Here is an 18,903-nt window from a genome sequence, read left to right on the forward strand (position 1 = left end):
GATAACAACGGATCCAGCTGGCTGGCGACAGTGAATACTCCACTGTTGGTTTGAATTTGAAATAAGGTCATAAAAGTGTTACTTTTGAATATGTAGGAACGTGTTTATTATGAGTGCTGTTCTGGCCCTACCCATACATCTGCCTGTCAAAGTTTGTATCTCCTTGCCAGTATTGAATTTGATTTAACTAGGGTCTTCACTAAACAACAAAATTCTCCATGAAAAGATCCATTTGTGTGGGGCTTTCGCTTGCCTTGATAACTCTATTCAGTAAAGATTTAAAGTGCGAAAACTCCATCTATATTTTAGCGGTGTTTTCTATAAGTATTAAGGAGTACTCATTCCTTCTGTAAACATCACTCATGTTGATGCACGAGGATCGATTTGATGATAACAAAATACACAGTTGTGTTTTATAATTTTATTTCAGTACTCAAACAGCGATGAGTACAATACTTATATAAATGTACATATAGGTCGTATATACCAAACAGAATGTAAAACATCCTCAAAACTGGCTCGAGATCACAGAAATAGCGGCAATATATAATATATAATACAAAGCTGCATCAGCATTATCCTTATTAAACCTTACATTCTGTATCCTAAGTGGTGATTTAAGCTGATATACTGCTGTTACATAGCAGATATGTATGTCTTAGAACTATCACCCGACGAAAATTGATTTTAATAAATAAATACCTTCTTTATGCGTAACATTAATCCTGAAAGTACACAACAATCAAAGCTTAATATTGAGTTTTAAAACATATGAATAAACATGCCGACCAATTGTTCTGTTCGAGCCATTTTTAGCGTGTGGAATGAACGGATGACTCCTATTGCCTTAAACCCGCTACGAATGAGCTCACAATAACATCACACGGAAATGGTATGAATTATGTGGAATCTTTGTTACCGTTGAAGCAAAATACCTGCTCACTAGATGCAATGTTGTTATCACATACACATTTTACTCCCACTAGCTCTATTATAAAATGCCATGTGTTGGAAATCTGACAAAATATGTTTACTTCCGATAACACTAAAATGACATCGCTATATGACTTACACAACGCCGACGCGACGTAAAACAACTCACTAGTGTGACACTGAAACAAAATCTGAACAAATTAACAAATTTAAGAAACCAGTAAGCTAACGCTTGAAAAATATTCTTATGCAACAATACATAAAACAGATGCTGATAAAACAATGAGACTCCTCTGAGCAATGTATACAGAGCACATATAGGACAGTCACATAGAGTGTGAGATGGAGGAGGAAAGTTCAAGATAGCTGTACACGGTAAATAAACATAAGAGTGACTGAAACGATATAAACTATACAATAACATATCTGAATTAACAAGTTATTGAAATTATTGAATGATGTTTCCTGATGACTGTTAAAACAAAGACTATCCTACGGCAAGAATTTACAGTATTTAGCACACATATTTTTATCGAACAATTCTACTAAATGAGGTAAATTGATAGGCAATAAGGCAAACATACTTCACCTGCTCATCATATTATTCAAACCAAAAGTTGAATTAGTAGAAGAATACATCAATGTGAACGGGAAAATGGTTTTGATAGTGATTGAAATATTTCCTATGCCGTCGATGGCAGCTTCTGAAATGAATATTTATGTGGTTTCCTCGGTAAGAGACAGTAACATATTGCCAACTCTAACATTTACATATTTACGGTTTTTAATTCGTAATGTTCTCAAGCCCTTGTAACAGTCTTCGGAACACTTTATGACAAATTAAACTAGCATTGCCTTTCTCTCAAAATGCTCGAAAAGAGAGGAGACGTACATCTGTCCTCAACGTTTAGAGTTTCCCGAATACTATGTGAATTAACACAGCCTACCACTTCTGTACAAACAACTGTCACTTGCGTATTAGAGCACCTGGTCTGGTTTAAGTCCACGGGTTAATCTTGAAACACAATATCCGCAAGATTGGTCACCTCTTGTCGAATGTTCCTTTCTTGGCGGTCATCACAGCTGAACTCCACCGCAAAATTGTCCATCGAATCAATCACAACTTCGACCTTCTGAGACAGCACATCTCTCGCTGCCTTGTGACCTGAAAACATGCAGCTTATATCCTTCTCTTCCTTGGCATTAGATAGAGATTTGAGTTGATTCTTCAGAGTCTCGTCTCGTTCTATAACAACCTTCATGTTCTCTTGTAGCTTCTCCCTCTTCCTCCCAACTTCTCTTTCTGTCATCTCGTACAGCTCTCGTTCACGCTCATCAATCGTTTCACGGAGACGAATAAACGCATCCTTGATCTTATCGTTGACATCCTTTTGTGTCGAGTCAAGTTTCTCCGCGCTCTTCATTAATGTTTCCTTCTTGGTTTCGAGAGAACCTTTCTCAGTCTGTATTTCTTCCATGGTACTCTCCAGGATTGGCGTATATTTATCCATGGCTTCGTTTACATTGACGACAATATGTCCTTTGGACTCTTTGTGGTCGATCACGGTACAGTCACAACACACAGGGATAATACAAGGCTCACAGAAGAAGTTGAGTGGCTGCATTTGATGCTTAGAGCAGTATTGAACATCACTTCGGCCTGTTTCCTTCATGAAGGCCAGTAGTTCCATGATGGTGTGATCATTTGGGAGACGCTTCACTTCAGCTTCTGACGTGATCAGGCCGTCTCTGCAAGTTGGACACTGAATCTTCACCGCCATTGGCATACCTCTGAAGGCTGATGTTAAGGTCTGTCGAAACTCCCCTTCCACTCGCCACATCTGACGCAGACAATCCAGGCAAAATGTGTGGTGACAAGGAAGCATTTTGGGCATCTTTTCATCCATGTCAAAATTCTCTCGACAGATAAGACATTTGAGGAAGGTGTCCTCAAATCTCTCTTCGTCAAATATAATATTCTTCCTCCTCTTATCCCGAAATCTGTTTGGACATGAAACTTCCTCATTTTGCTCCTGTTGTTCTTGCAGCGCCTGGTTTCGCTCTGTTGTGAAAAGAATATATAAGATTAGACAACATTTGTAAAAACATAGTTTGAGGCATGGGTTGAGGTAAACATTTATTACATGTACCATTGTTAGAATGATATCGCAAGATATTTGGTCACCATAAGTCATCTTGACGTGTGCACTAGGTTTGTTCTGTTTGTTTATTTCCGTCTCATTCTCTTAAAGGGGCGGTGGGGTAGCCTATTGGTTAAAGCGTTGGCTCGTCACGCCGAAGACCCAGGTTCGAATCCCCACATGGGCACAATGTGTTAAGCCCATTTCTGGTGTCCCCCGCCGTGATGTTGCTGGAATATTGCTAAAAGCGGGGTTAAACCAAACTCAGTCAGTCAGTCAGTCATTCTCCTAAAAGGGACGTGGTGGTGGTAGGTATCTCAAGCTCTGCAGAGTTAATGTTTCAGAAGTCACAGACTCAGAAATACTCTTTTCAAGTAAACCCTATTCCCTGCAATTAAGTCCTCAAAGGGCAGCCTATGTTTAAACGGTAAACATTCAGCTAAATATATAGGTTACGCATTCCCGCCACAAGTAAACAGCATTGCTTTGAGCTTTCACCTGAAGCAAATTTAACACGAAGAGGACGGTCGTTTTTAAATTACATCTTGCTCACTGGTTCGTAAGTGTGGGGTCGTAACGAATACGACGTAGAAATGACGACTACAAGATATCTTGTCTGCGTACATAAACATGTCTGGTACAGTTACATTTTGCTGGACAAAACATTCCTCATTGGTATTTGACCTGAGTCGTTACTTGAATAATGCAATTTGAGTCGTTACTTGAATTTGTATATATACTGTTACCTTCTGTTTAAACAATTGAGTTTATTTGTCCTTAGCAAGCACAAATCTTTGAGTCAACTCTTGTTCGGTTAAATATTGAATTTCGCTACTTTCTTGCGTAATGGTAATCCAAAAGAAACGTTTATGATTAATCGAGAGAGAAACACTGACTGACTGACTGAGTTTGGTTTTACGCCGCTTTTAGCAATATTCCAGCAACATCACGGCGGGGAACACCAGAAATGGGCTTCACACATTGTACCCATGTGGGGATTCGAACCCGGGTCTTCGGCGTGACGAGCCAACGCTTTAACCATTAGGCTACCCCAATATGTTACAGGATATATTATGGTAAAACTTTAGTATGCATGTTCCGTATGTCCTGTTCCTTTTGCAGTTACATATCCAGTTTGAATGAACTGATGACCCGAGACAAACCTCCTTTTCAAACTCGTATTAAAGCAAAACATTTTATGGTGTTAGTACTGTTCAAAATGAGTAATTTTGTTGGTAGTAATTGAATTCAAAGTATACCCAACTTCCACATGACCTGATCACATCGGAAAACCCTTAAATCCTCTTACCTTTTCTCTCCATCTCCTCCTTTTCAAACTGTTTCAGCTTCTCTTCAAGCTTGGCACTATCGGCGGTGTCCCCGGTTGTCGGTGCGTCTGACATCATGGCGCTAAAGTCTGGTAACTGTGGCCTTGACGGGGGAATTGCCGGAATAGCGTCTCGTCTCGTTCTGAAACCAATATTGACATTTTAGAATTTATATGTGGATGCTTTTTAAAATTAATCCACCAACAGAATGTGAAATGGGAACAGAATGGCTACACACCGTTCCATCCTGCACAAACTGTTTTTTTTCTACTGAAGGAAATACTGATTCAGCATCATGGTTGAATGACAGCGCAACAGGTCATTCCTGTTGGGTTGCTTTGTACACATGTAAATGTGGCAATCGTTGATGGGGAAATATGTCGACCAACCAGCTGTTGTTTGATAGCTCCATAGCCCTTATTCTATGACGATACATTCAGAAATTCTAAAAACACTCTAAGCAGTTTCAAACCTTAAAGTTGTAAAAGAGTGGTGGTACTGTCAAAATCCATACCAGAAACATACAATCACATGATTTGTACTGTGAATATCTACATGTACATACATGAAACCACATCAAAAGTCACCAGACATTTCGGCTGATCCCGTTTAACAAGCTTATCCAGTAAAGGTACTCGTTGTAGATATCGTAATTCCTTTTATAACGAGGTTTATGTATAAAGTGGTTGTCCAGTGGGTCAGTTGTAAACCCCCCGCTATTCCTAAGTACCTCTCAGTTTTATAGCGTTATGGCCACACACAAACCAGTGTAAAACTATTACCTAAACCAGGATAATGCCCATAGAACTATGAATTCATTTGTCGTGGTTGCTTTGTTTCAATTCGAAAATAGTAAAGATGTGAACGTGTTTTAGGCACAGTAAAAATATTTAGATTCAAGAAAGAAAATAAAAAAATGATTCTCCGCTAGTCTTTCCTGAGTAAACGTTAACCGATATATTTTTAAATGACCGAAGGCAACAATGGATATCTCATTAACGCAGCAAGAACCTTCACGCAACAAAGGAGGGTATAAAGAAATGTAGGTCAGTAGAAGTAGTCATAAATCGACCTAGTCATATGTGTATAAGCCTTGTTAATATCCCCAATATGTTCAGTGAGGTACGACACAATGTGCCTGGGAACCTATAGTAGCAATGAATATGGTCTTTTCATGTGAGAGAAGCCCCACCAATGCCATAAAAAGCGTTCTTTTCAGCAGTAAAAGTTTCAATATTTATACCACATACAGAAATTATACAGAACTCATCTCACGTACAAGAAATGTATGAGTTTCTGGATATAGGCCTCTGACTTTTCTGCTTGAGCGATTTTGTGTGATAGTTTCAACGAGTGCAAACGATGCAGGGGACAAGTGCTTGACAACCACATCGTGTTACCATGGTAGGGAAAATGGAATACTACATCATGACCGTGTTCACTCTTATAAGCAGTTCAACTTGTCATCATTTTATCAACGGAATTAACATATTCCGAACATTTTAAATATCTTGTTTGATTATTTAGTCCAGAACAGCACTGAATGAGCCCAGATGTGTATGGATCAAACGTCTTGTGTTTTGAAATAAGTATGGAGAAATAAGTAGCGCGTGTCTTCCACTCGTGACGTCTTCAATCATCCCATGATGACAGTATTTAAGTGGATATGGATCAGGCGAGATTATAAACATAAATTGTTATCATCAACCAGGGACAACACCATTAAATGCTTTGTCAGCCTCGTAACCATTAAAATATCTGAAAGGGCGCTCCCTTACTAGGATAACCATCCTTGAATAACAAACAATGAGTTAGTGTAGGTTTGTTAGTTTAAACAAATATGTGGACATCCCACATGTGTTTCGTCTGGTATATCCTGACGCTGTACGTAGAATCACAGTATTCTAGTTAAAATATACACTTTGAAGTCAATCAAAATATTTTGCTAAAACAATAATTTCTAAATACGTTTGAATATTAAATAAATACGATTCAACTTCTCCTTCTGCTACAGTTACTATTAAATGAATTTATTTTTGTGATGAAAACAACACAATCCTTAAAGGTTAGTTGAAACAAATATATAAAATGCCATACTACCCCTAGTGGACTCGTACCAGGATGAAAAACACAGTAACCCAACACAGATAAACTTAAGTTCAGTTTTCAGTTTAATCTAATTGACTCAAATGAACCAACAAGATATAAACACTGAGTAGACTTTTTCAAGCACTGAATCTCACGACAAACACTAGACTATCTCAGTTTCTACTGGTACAGGTCCGACTGAGATTACCTGGGCAACGTATGGGTTGAAGACAGCCCTGTGTGTGTGGCTAGAGTAGTCAAACTGCTTCATCTGTTTGTCTTCATCTTGGGGGCATATGTGAGAGAAGCCGCCTTGCAGGTTAATGATGTGTGGTGTGGTGATGTTTGAAAGCTGCTCATTGCGACGAGTATTTACTAAGATGAGTTTGCGTTGAAACGTTTGTCAAGGGAGAGTGTGCACGTGGTCACATTGAAGTTATCTATCAATAACATGTTCTGTATGTGTCCTCAGAAAAGTCTATTAAATATGAGCGAAAAAATACTGCCATAATCATACGAAATATCAGCTAAGCATACTACCAATGTTACTTAGTGTCTCTCGTTGCAGTACAAAATAATACTGATTAATCATGAGTCTTACCAGAGATTTCACTGCTCAACCTGCGATCTCCTTTACACGTGCAGTCGTGTCTCGAGACTGACCAACAGGTCGCAACATTGGCACATATATGATAACCATTGGTGTATTGTATGTGAACACGTTTGGAGCTGTTGCTTGAGGCATTTGTATGTGTATTACCTCTGTGTCATTTTACCCCATTCAATATTAATTCAACACATTGAAGTATCCACACAAAAGGCTTCTCTGAGATTGTTACGAATCTGAATATCTGCATAAATTTGCGCAGACTAACAAAAGAACCTAACAAAAGAACCTAGGATAACGTCTGTAGATATGGTGTCTGTGGGCTGAGGTATGTCTTTCAGCTGGAGGACATTTCACGCAGACGAGTTTGAAATAGAACAAAACCAGCCAGACAGAAAGAGGAAATTCCTCAGGAACAACTTTTGAATATGTGTTGTCTAGTGTCAGTTAATTCTACCTCGTTTTGTATAAAGAGACATATATAGTATATTCAAACAGGTTCTGCCACTTAGATACAAGAGTCAGAGAAACTTGAATGATAACTAAATTTAACTGTTCAGAAAAAAACTGTTATGAAGTCATCAGTCTTTTGATATTAGCAGATTGTTTCGCTGTACCAAACCTTCACAACAGTGACATGGCGATGTACCTCCTCATTATCTACAGAGTGATATAGCCTTGTGCAGGTAATCAAATGTTTTAACAGAGACGTACACATACAGGGACAAGGGACATTCACAGGGTAGTGTGGAATCTGAGAACGTACAAAACACTTATCAACTTGATCTGAATATCATTATGTATGAAAACTGAATAAAACTGAATTTCATTTTTCGTGTTCATATCATTTTGCAACAAAACACATACACATCTAGCAATCGTTATGGCGTTAGGATGTGCAGAATAGTTAGACAGTATCGTATTGGAGTGTCCAGAATAGTTAGACAGTATCGTTAGGATGTCAAGTGTAGTTAGACCGTATCGTTAGGATGTCCAGTGTAGTTAGACCGTATCGCATCAGGATGTCCAGTGTAGTTGGACAGTATCGTATTAGGATGTTCGGTGAAGTTTGACAGTACAGCATTAGGATGTCTCGTTAACACTGCATAAAACAGTGAGCGAGTTACAAGAGCTGTCACAGGACACTCGACTACACATCCCATGTGATATATAGCTACTAAACACATAACTATGACATACCTGGAAATATCCGGGGTCCCAGAGGGATACGACAGTGGCCGACCGTAAGCGTTGGTGATATTCCTCAGTGACATGAGGACTTCACTTTCCTTGTGATAATTCAAAGGGGTTCGGCAGGGCTATTCATTTATACCGGTCCTGTCATGTGCATACGTATGTTTGGTCTATGTACAAAATACTGTCATCTGATTGGCTAAATCGCCATGTACACAAGCCGGGCTGAGCCTACAGGTGTTAGGTCAACCATCCATGTCGTATCATCTCGATGTAAAGCGAGAGGATAGCATTGTAAAGTAACGACTGCACTTTCAAATTGTTTTCATCTAACAGTTTTGAGTGGCTTGATGAAGGTATATTGAAATTCCTTTCCCTCCAAAATGATAGTTTGCTACAGCTTGTAAGCCTTATAATAAAACACTTGCGCAGTCGGTGAGTAGGTGAAGTGACGATTTTTCAAGAGGTGAAAGTGGGACATCTACCGGATATGCGTATTCCATATATGGAAGTTTTCGGAACAAAGACCCACCCACCCCGACAAATCCCATTGTGACGACATTTGGCGGAATTTACCGAATGTGACGTATCAAAATGTTTTGTCAGAAATACATCACACCGTTGTTTGAATATTTCAAAATAATTGGGCGGTGTAGACTGCCGTGTAAGTGGCTTGCTGGGCCTTAGTAATACTGGTATTATGACATAGCGATAAATCTCTCTTACAGTTATTACGTTCATACGCATTATGAAAGTGATACCCACGATCTTTTCAGGGGATTATCAATGTTCTTTAAATATTTTATTGAAATTTATAGATTCTATTTTTTCAAGAACTTATGAAGTTTTGTGATACCCATTAATACATACATACTTATTGATACACACCAACTATTTCAATCACTTCATATAAGGATCCAGAAGGGTGTGTGCATACGATGATTATTGATTGTTTTCCATGGGACGAAATATGTCAGGAGCCTTCCCCGAAATAGCCCCGACACTCCCCAGACCTGTGTTAAGAACGGGTTATAGATCCACTGTCACCTCCCTGACATATTTCATTGTTATCGGTGGAACAAGGACAAGTAGATCTGCCCTGGGGTGAATGTATACTGACTGACTGACTGAGTTTGGTTTTACGCCGCTTTTAGCAATATTGCAGCAACGTCACGGCGGGGAACACCAGAAATGGGCTTCACACATTGTACCCTTGTGGGGATTCGAACCCGGGTCTTCGGCGTGACGAGCCAACGCTTTAACCACTAGGCTACCCCACCGTCCCTGAATGTATACATTATTAGTTATGTCATCACACGGAAGATGGTTCTGACCTAACATTCCTGGACTACTGTTTATAGGAAGAATAGAACGTCATACTTACATTCTGTCTTACTTAGTCACTCAGTCATTACAACAATGTGAATGTTGGGGCTGAGGCGATAGTGTAGCCTAATGGTTAAAGCTTCCGCCAATCTCGCTGAAGACACGGGTTCTATTCCCCACATGGGTACAATGTGTGAAGTCCCTTTCAGGTGTCCCCAGCCGTGATGTCTCTAAAACATTGCTAAAAGCGGCGTAAAACCATACTCTCTCACTGTCAGATAGGTGGTACTAAAAGGAACTGGGCTTGTGGTCCCCTGCCTGTTATTGCATGTTTTATATTGCATATCATTCTTAAGCTGAGAGCATTTAGAAGTTTAGAATGTCAACATGACAATGATAATAATAACGCATAACAACTTCTTTATTATACGTACAAGCGTTTTACTCTTCTTGAATATTTGGACAAAAAGTGACCATGCAGTGTTGGTGAAGTGTGACAAAGAAAACATCAACAATTATGCTCACTTCTAAGTCTAAAGGTAAATGATGTACACTTGGACAATTCATCAGTATCGCATATAGGGTTGGTTAGTCGGACAGTGGGAATCACACCAACCAACACAGTCAACCTTTACGTCAACAACAGGAGCCTACCAAACAACCCTATGAATTCTGCAGGGTTAACATCCAAGCAGTGAGTGAGTGCGTTTTACGCCGCTTTTAGCAATATTCCAGCTTTAAGCAATATTCCAGCAATATCACGGCGGCACCAGAAATGGGCTTCACACATTGTACCCATGTGGGGAATCGAACCCGGGTCTTCAGCGTGACAAGCGAACGCTTTAACCACTAGGCTACCCTACCGCCCCTAACCTCCAAGCAACGCCAAACGAGTAATCAATGCTTGTTACGAACTGTATTTTTGTTGCATGTTGTACTTAATGAATACATATTGATTGGTGGGATTTCCATAGTGCATGTGCGTACATGTCAATAACGATGTGGTTCCACCTTTCATCTCATACACTGTATTGTAACACATCGATCCAGTAGGAGCTGGCATTTCACATTACACATGGTATTGAGTTACCCATAACTATCCTATATCCTCCATACATGTGTATTTGTTTCCAATGTTATACGTAACATACTACAAATAGATATTCAGTGTTATAAATGAAATTTGTCATGTCACGTTGACCTTGACTCAGCATACATATCACCTATGTTTGAATCCATATTTACATTATGAGCCAGCTGTCAGCGACTATCTCTTCAAACATAAATGCAATGGAGGATATAGAATTATAAATATGTTCACATCTAGTAAATAAAACTAGAATTAAGACTGCATTCATTACAGGAGCATTTTCCTGTTGTTGTCTTTCTCTGTGTTCTACTCAATACTTTAACTTATTATGTTCTACTTTCATAAACTCTTTTCAACACTTTATAACAAAACTCCTGAAAAGGACGACTGGCTCTGATGATGGCCTCTTCTTTGCAGCCTTCAGTGGGGTCATTCTGGATTGTTGATATGGCACTTGATTAAGACAGTAGGTTTGGCATACTGGACACTGCAAACGTGTTTTTCTTTACTCTTATAGGTGTCACTTTTTCATTGTAATATTTGAGTCTTACATTATTCATATTTATGTATGATTAAGACATGAAACATGTTTATGTACAACTACACTTCGACGTTTCATGACGACTTCTCTTACCATTCAACTGGGTTATTTCCCCCCTTCACCCTATCTTACGAATGAAGTAGATTTGAAACGTTCTTACAAGCAATAAAGAAGGTTGCATGTTTTCATGGTACTCCAGTCCTTCCGTGACTATCAAATATGTTATGTATATTTTCTTTCCCTGGAGGAAATATATCAAAAAGGAGGTTCTACAGGAGATGTTCTTCACCTTACAAAGGAAGGTTGGTTGTCCTCCAGTCTTAAGGTGGCTGTCAAATATTTGATCTATGGTATTCATTTCTCTAAAGAAATTATACCCCAAATCCGCTTCATATACGTGTTACTTTTACACATTTGTCTACGAATGAATTATTCCAGTTAAATATTTATTTCTGCATATATTATTACAAAGAAAGAGTTACTTAAATACACTTGTCTACGCATGAATTATTCCAACTGAATATATACTTCTATATATATTGTAACAGAGAAAATACAGTCAATTAGAAGTAGTGATCTCCTTCCACAGTGTGAAATAGAGACGTCAGTGAGTTGAATGGTGGACGTGAACTACACACCGCGACAAGAGAAAGACCAGACACCACCGTCCGCTAGTTTAAGCTGGGAACACATGATCAATTGACTGGCAAACCCCGCTAGGATCAATGGGGTAAACGTTTATAGGTCACCCATGCAGAACCACTGCGACCTGTAGATACCTCTCCAACAAAGGTCTACATGGCCAATGTACTGTTACTGAGATGGGAAACTATGCCCCAGGCGTCAATGTTTTGATAAGGAATATAACACTTTCATGTTTTGATTCGACACAGTACTGTACACAGTACTGCATACAGTACTGTACACTTGAATGTATACAATGTAAATTGTGAAAATGAATTCACATCTCTGATCATATTAATCGGAGCAGTGAGAAAATCGAGAAACACAAAGTGCAGCTTGTTATTTTGAAACGTCCTACATATGATACGCTTCGATGGTTTGGAACATTTTTAATGTAGGTCATGTGATGTAGATGCTGTAAATCTGGTTTACTCAATATATAATTACGAATAAAGCTTTGTCCCAAACACACATCTGTTTATAATACACGATACCATCAATGTACTAGGTTGCCTTTCTGACAACAGATGGCATAATATGTAACTTAAAAACAGCAATAACCAGTACGGGTGTACACAAAGGATGAGCTTCACAATACCTAGATGTTAAAGTTTATTAAGAAAGGATTCGCGATGCTTCAATAATGTGTTCATGTTTACACAAAGGATAAGTTTAACAGTATTCAGTATTCAATCATGTGTCAAGGTTTTCAGAAGGGAAATTCACATACCTCATACTGAATTTGATGATATATAACAGTTTATGATGAAAGCCTACAAAAACACATAAGGAAATATACAGGACATTTCCTCAACTTACTCCATTAACACAGATCTAAACGGTAAACTGATCCGACTGAGTAAGTCATGAACCTGGGGTGACGAGGCGACAGTTGACAAGAACAAACTACAATAAATCACATATAAACGAATGGCAAACACAATGAAACAGAATCGAAAGCGACTTATTTTCCAAACATTATCATGCAGGGGATGAGTATAGATGTGTTACTGATGACAATAACACAACCTTGATACATGAACAGGATAGGTAAATATAATGTCATTTCAGGCAATACGATGGTGTAGGTATCCTAGGCCAGTACATGCCAGAGTTAGCCTTCCCTGGACGTCAGATTGAGATCAATATAAACATACGGAATAACAGTCATGGCGACTGCCAGAGGGCAACAACACAGGTTTGCGTTCGTGATGAGAACGGGGATAAATTAGCTGAATACAGATGACAACGACATTTCAGTGTCATCGTATATTCAAGTGAACTGACCAGTTGTCATGATTTAGGGTGAATAACCACCCCCATCTCAATCTCTGGTTAGGACAGTCAGGTAAGAGTGTATACAGCTGTAGGTTCATAACGACCTGGAGCTGTGGTACGTCTAGCTATCACAGAACTATGAGGAAGGTAAATGATCTCTGCTCTCCATGTGACATTAAACAAGTGTTACCTGAGCCACGAAACGGTGCTCCATAATGTATGGTCCTCTGGCGGTGTCTCGTCGGCCATGCTTACGGTTTCCCTGACACAAACCCCCAACCTGAAATTGTTATCGTCTGCTTCGCCGGAATTCCGCGGCAAATCGATGGCCCAATGACTGCAGTCGACACGTCAAGCCTCACAGTCTGAGCTGGGTTAGACAATAACCTTTACAGCTGTGGTGAAGCATGTAGCGTCACATTGAAGGTATACAGGTACTTGTTGAGCTCGTCCTAAATGCGCTTTTCTCTGTCTCAAATCTCCTCACAGCGACTGTGTCGGGGTCGCTCCACAACACGCCTCGCCTTCCGACGCCGCCCTATTGCTCATAAACCACAGCAAAGGTTGAGTTCAGGGTATTAGCATTAGATGCTTCACTACTATACATGTCCGACCATTTTGAGCGAACGTGACTTCAATGAAAACATATTAATTACGACGGGTGACAGGTGCATTTGAACCTGAAGATGCATGCAAATATCCCAATACATCAAATCACAACCCTATCGAATAACGTTTGTTTGTTTTAGCCACCATTCACATGGGTGCATATAGCCTGTCGTACAGACCCTGAAGCAAATATATCCAAGAAAGCCCACGCAAGTCTCGAAAATGTGGCAAGTCTAGATTTCCACAGCTGGAAGAAGAAAGTCTCAGGGCTTTTGTTTTTTTTTTTTTTTCACTATGAACATTTTTGGGTAAAATATGTTCATTTCAGAGACTAGTTGTTAGTCTAGGGTGCATACTTTCTTATGCCTAGCAGGTTACACACTGAGACCATACTACAACACCCGTTGTGCATATTATGTACGAATGTAAACATATATTTGGGATGCTGTAAGATATGAGAATGTGTGGAAAGTTTATACTGATGTCTCTACAGAAATGAAAACAACTTCCATCAGCCAGTTCGCTCAACTATCACATTCGATTTCCTTCATAAGGGTATTTTCAGAAAGCCCATAAAACAGGTTTCACAAGATTTGTAATAATAATACTGATCCTAATCAGGACACGAGTTACCGCGTCTGTGCTCAGTAACATACTTCACAACAGCGCTGCTCCGTTGATATATACGGAAGTGTTCATGTAATTTCCTTATCTGCGCAGTTATGTACGCATACACATTGATCCACTATCACCCTGTCTCTCATGACCATGTGTCAAGACGGCTGATGGTGTCAATGTGTTGTGTACATGTAGCACTAACGTACTAGTATTAGGCAGTTGCAGTTGTGGTTGCTAGCTGTAGTTATAATGTCGTCGTTGACGTCCATACAAGACGACGCTATTATCAGTCGTTGACGTCCATACGAGACGACGCTATTACCGGTCGTTGACGCCCATACAAGACGACACTATTATCAGTCGTTGACGTCCATACAAGACGACACTATTATCAGTCGTTGACGTCCATACAACACGACACTATTATCAGTCGTTGACGCCAATACAAGGCGACGCTATTATCAGTCGTTGACGTCCATACGAGACGACGCTATTACCGGTTGTTGACGCCCATACAAGACGACACTATTATCAGTCGTTGACGTCCATACAAGACGACGCTATTACCAGTCGTTGACGCCAATACAAGGCGACGCCATAGCCAAAACACATTGCTGACGCACATCAGCAATTTTTGCAATCGATCAATTGTAACTTCCTAATACAATTTAGAATCATATATGGGTAAGAACGCTAGGTGTGTTGTTTGGTGTTTAAAGTTGCGCTCAGCTCTGTTCCTGCTAAATGTCACGTTAAGGGTCCGGTTAGAATTGGTCTTCAGTAACCCATGCGTGTCGTAAGAGGCGACTAACGGGATCGGGTGGCCAGGCTCGCTGATTTGGTAGACACATGTCATGTCATCGTATCCCAATCGCGTAGATTGATGTTCATGCTGTTGATCACTGGATTGTCTGTTCCAGACTCGATTATTTACAGACCGCAATATAGCTGGAATATTGCTGAGTGCGGCGTTAAAGAACAAACCAACCAATACTTCTCCATGACGGCGGCCGTTAAATGTTCGTGTCAGAGGCAGACACCCAGTCCATTTAAGATGACACGCAATCAACCAAGTCATCGAGTCTGACAAATCCATTGTCGCCTTGGACAAGCTTGGGACCTATTCTGACCCGGAAACCCCACGCAGAGTATGACACCAGCAGATTGGATTGTCTTGTCCCTGCGTTGTGAACGAAAGCCATGTAAAATGGATGAGCAGATGGCAAAACGAGCGGGATTGAAAGGTCATACCAGATAATAAACGGATGCACTTCCCAAAACATTATCCAAGCATGCATGTGTGAGTAATCTGAAGAGGGGATAAATAATTTAGCTTATAGTGCTCAATATCAGATGATCGCAATGACGCTCTAACACAAAGAAACGTGCTGTTTAAGAACAGATGTAAATTCACAATCGATACACGAGAGAACCAGTATGAATAAACTTTACTGCAGATGTCTGGTAAATCTCTGATGGGGGAAATGCATCTCAACACAAAGCATGTTTTGAGAGTCATAACAACAAGATCGCGTCTATCACCGCTATGATGTATTCACGATGGACAAGGAGGTGATATCTGTGACCACTAGCCATCTGTAACAAGGAAAAGTGACAGATACTTTTGACAATTAGGGTATCTCGTGTCATAATAGTGATGTGATACAGTTTAGAGTGAGTCAGTGAGTGAGTTTAGTTTTATGCCGCTTTTAGCAATATTCCAGCAATATCGCGGCGGGGGCGCCAGAAATGGGCTTCACACTATGTACCCATGTGGGGAATAGAACCCGGGTCTTCGGCGTGATGAGCAAACACTTTCACCACGTACTAGGTTACCCCTACCACCCCGATCCTGTTTAGAAGAAATTATTAACTAATTTCACCCATTTTTGTATTCCAATACGTTCCTGAGGCCCAATGCAAATCAAAATTAAAACCAGATCCTGTGATTACACAGCATGCACTGAACGTTGGACACGTTACATGACAGAGGTTAGATGGCGACACTTTCTTGAAAAGTGTCACTGTATGTTTGACAGGCAGGCCGTTATTTCGTATGCACAACTGCCGCTTAGGACAACCTATACACAGCTCTTGGATATCGATGAACCCATGAATGTTGTAAACTTCCCAATAAGGAAGTCATGCGAGAAATGATAATTTCGGATGGACTCACATTTTGTCCGAGTATGACAAAACATTAAACTAGGAAAAGACTGTTCTAACTCCATGGGACAGCTCATTTCTTATTCTGTTATTTCAATCCTTGTGGTTGTATCAAAAACCAGAAGGGCCGAGCAGAATGCTATCATTGTTTAGTGTTAATGGCTTGTACACAGTGATGTGATATTTTGCAGCTAGTTCGTGAGACATGGCTTTATCGATTGTCAGTTTGGGAAGGACGAATGTGTGAATTAATGCCTCTACAATATACTAAGTCCCTGATTCCCGGAAGCTGTGTTCATCAGAAAAGAAACATGGATCCTCACTTTAACTGTTTAACAATATTATTTTAAATGTGTTAAAGTCATGCCTTTATATTAGTTTCAAGTTTTCAAGTGATATCTTATAGCTATTCTACCAGTGAAGACGGGTTTGACAATTGAATTTCAACTACCTTAATCTTTCAATGCGGCATTATAGAACATGACATAGTTCCTTTATTAAGCAAGTGACAAAGTAGTAGGGAGAGGATACAAGCACTTCACTGAAACGTTAGAAGTTGCAATCCCATGTCAACCGGGTCGTCAGAAACATTTCAATTCGTTCGTTTTAATTCATTCATTTATTCATTCATTCATTCATTCTGGTAACTGTATTTTGCATTAAAGAATATCGCCACGTTATGTTCATATGTACACTAAATAACAGTTGCAATATTGGTACTACTCGCAATATTATATTGAATATGTTGGATGAAATTCACACAGTTGATGCAAACAAATGGTACTTTTGTCCTTCCTAATATGGGTGTGTTTTTAGCAAACATTTGTGGTTTAATTAACATTAAATACCGACTTTGTACCACTCCCAATACTACAGTGAATATATTGTTAGAAATTCACACAGCTAATGCAAACAAGTGATAATCTCGTCCTTCTGTATATGGGTGTGACTTTAGCAAAAACCTATGGATCAAGTACCATTCAATACCGATTTTGTCGTGAATGATTTTTATATATGATTTATCATGTCATATACATGTCTTATCAATGCTACTGGATACATTGTTTGTCAGCAGTACGTAGATAGACCAGTTCACGATATAATTGTAGCAGTGTTTATGTCTTGTTACATTTGCCACTGAAGACTTATTTGAGGGATAATTTATGCAATATGTAAAGTTTAATACCGCCCCAACAATCTCAATTCCCGTGGTAATCGATAGTTGTATTACTGCTTACTTCGGGTCGAAACAACGATAATATAAGTCCAGATATAGGTAATCCGGGAAAGGGGAGTACGAGATAAAACCACATGGGCATTACTTTTGAACAAACAAGCACAGTATGAGGACAGTAGATTATAAACAGTTGCCCATTTGAAGCAACAGGTTTGTAGGTTCTTACTGTAGTAGACATCATCTGTATGACCATCACAGTGGTAGGACTGTTTGTCGGCCATATGAAACTACATGTTTATCTGATGAACTGCCAACATATTCGACCATATGAAGTTTCACATCTATGAGGGTGTACTTTGGACGACGTCTACCCCAGCTGCTAGTACATTTGGACATTTGAAGTTTCACGTCTATAAGGATTTATAAGGACAAAGCGAAGTATATACCTGACAACCAAAAGCCCGAATAACTGAAAGACTTTGCACATGGCTACCTTCTTAGGTAAACATAAATAAACAACAAATAGTCTGCGAAGCGAAGTATATACCTTACAACCAAAATCCCGAATAACTGAAAGACTTTTCACATGGCTACCTTCTTAGGTAAACATAAATAAACAACCAATAGTCTGCCAGCACATTTGGAATCAGGTAGATGTTAATGGGTGTTATGTACGACACGCATAAACAAACAACATCCCAAGCCAACACATCTACACACATGAAGGGACATGTCTATGGAATCCTACGTACAATGATTAATAAACATCTCGAGTTCCAGCACATATCTGGACATGGGTGCAGGTCTGTAGTGCTTACCTTGGCCATGTTTCTTGCAGTCCGTACAATGGCGGTCTGGGGCGGACTCTTGGCGGCGTGACAGGGTTCAGGCGAAGACGCCGAAGCACAGGGGGAAGACAACACAGGAGCTGGTCGTCACTGATCATAGGCCCTGGGTAAACAGGGCTGAAATATTCAGCAGGTTCACGACACTTGTAAAGCAGGATTTGAGGAATGTTATATGAAGAGAGATGGTGAGGTCCTGTTAGACCACATCTGTGTATCGCGTCTGACAAGAGTCAGATCTGGAGAAACAACTGTCAGATCTGATGAAGCAACTATGA

The 18,903-nt window shown here is 39.7% G+C and overlaps 1 protein-coding gene across 3 annotated transcripts; it reads right to left on the reverse strand.

Annotated features, from left to right (window-relative positions):
* Window positions 1-406: 406 nt before the first annotated feature.
* On the reverse strand, window positions 407-18,741 carry LOC124274931 (tripartite motif-containing protein 2-like). 3 transcript variants are annotated; one of them, XM_046710305.1, is made up of 3 exons: window positions 18,599-18,741; window positions 4,384-4,544; window positions 407-2,995 (listed from the first exon to the last, which is right to left on the reverse strand). In XM_046710305.1, exons 1-3 carry the CDS (start codon window positions 18,724-18,726, stop codon window positions 1,944-1,946), a joined length of 1,341 nt encoding a protein of 446 aa, XP_046566261.1. In that variant the 5' UTR covers window positions 18,727-18,741; the 3' UTR covers window positions 407-1,943. The 3 variants fall into 3 exon arrangements, with proteins under 3 accessions (XP_046566261.1, XP_046566263.1, XP_046566262.1); XM_046710307.1 differs by lacking the exon at window positions 18,599-18,741 and adding an exon at window positions 13,401-13,657; XM_046710306.1 differs by lacking the exon at window positions 18,599-18,741 and adding an exon at window positions 8,298-8,444.
* Between the last annotated feature and the right edge of the window lie 162 nt (window positions 18,742-18,903).

Source organism: Haliotis rubra, unplaced genomic scaffold, assembly GCF_003918875.1.
Source record: "Haliotis rubra isolate DU_JTF1 unplaced genomic scaffold, ASM391887v1 Scf196, whole genome shotgun sequence".
Taxonomy (NCBI): domain Eukaryota; kingdom Metazoa; phylum Mollusca; class Gastropoda; order Lepetellida; family Haliotidae; genus Haliotis; species Haliotis rubra.

What these genes read in the sequence shown, in the direction of transcription:
- LOC124274931 (XM_046710305.1), bottom strand. Translation starts at nt 18,726, where the DNA reads ATGATCAGTGACGACCAGCTCCTGTGTTGTCTTCCCCCTGTGCTTCGG. An exon ending in CTGCAAGAAACATGGCCAAG is followed by an intron (nt 4,545 to 18,598) that starts GTAAGCACTACA and finishes TATTGGTTTCAG; the next exon opens with AACGAGACGAGACGCTATTC. An exon ending in GGAGGAGATGGAGAGAAAAG is followed by an intron (nt 2,996 to 4,383) that starts GTAAGAGGATTT and finishes TTTTCACAACAG; the next exon opens with AGCGAAACCAGGCGCTGCAA.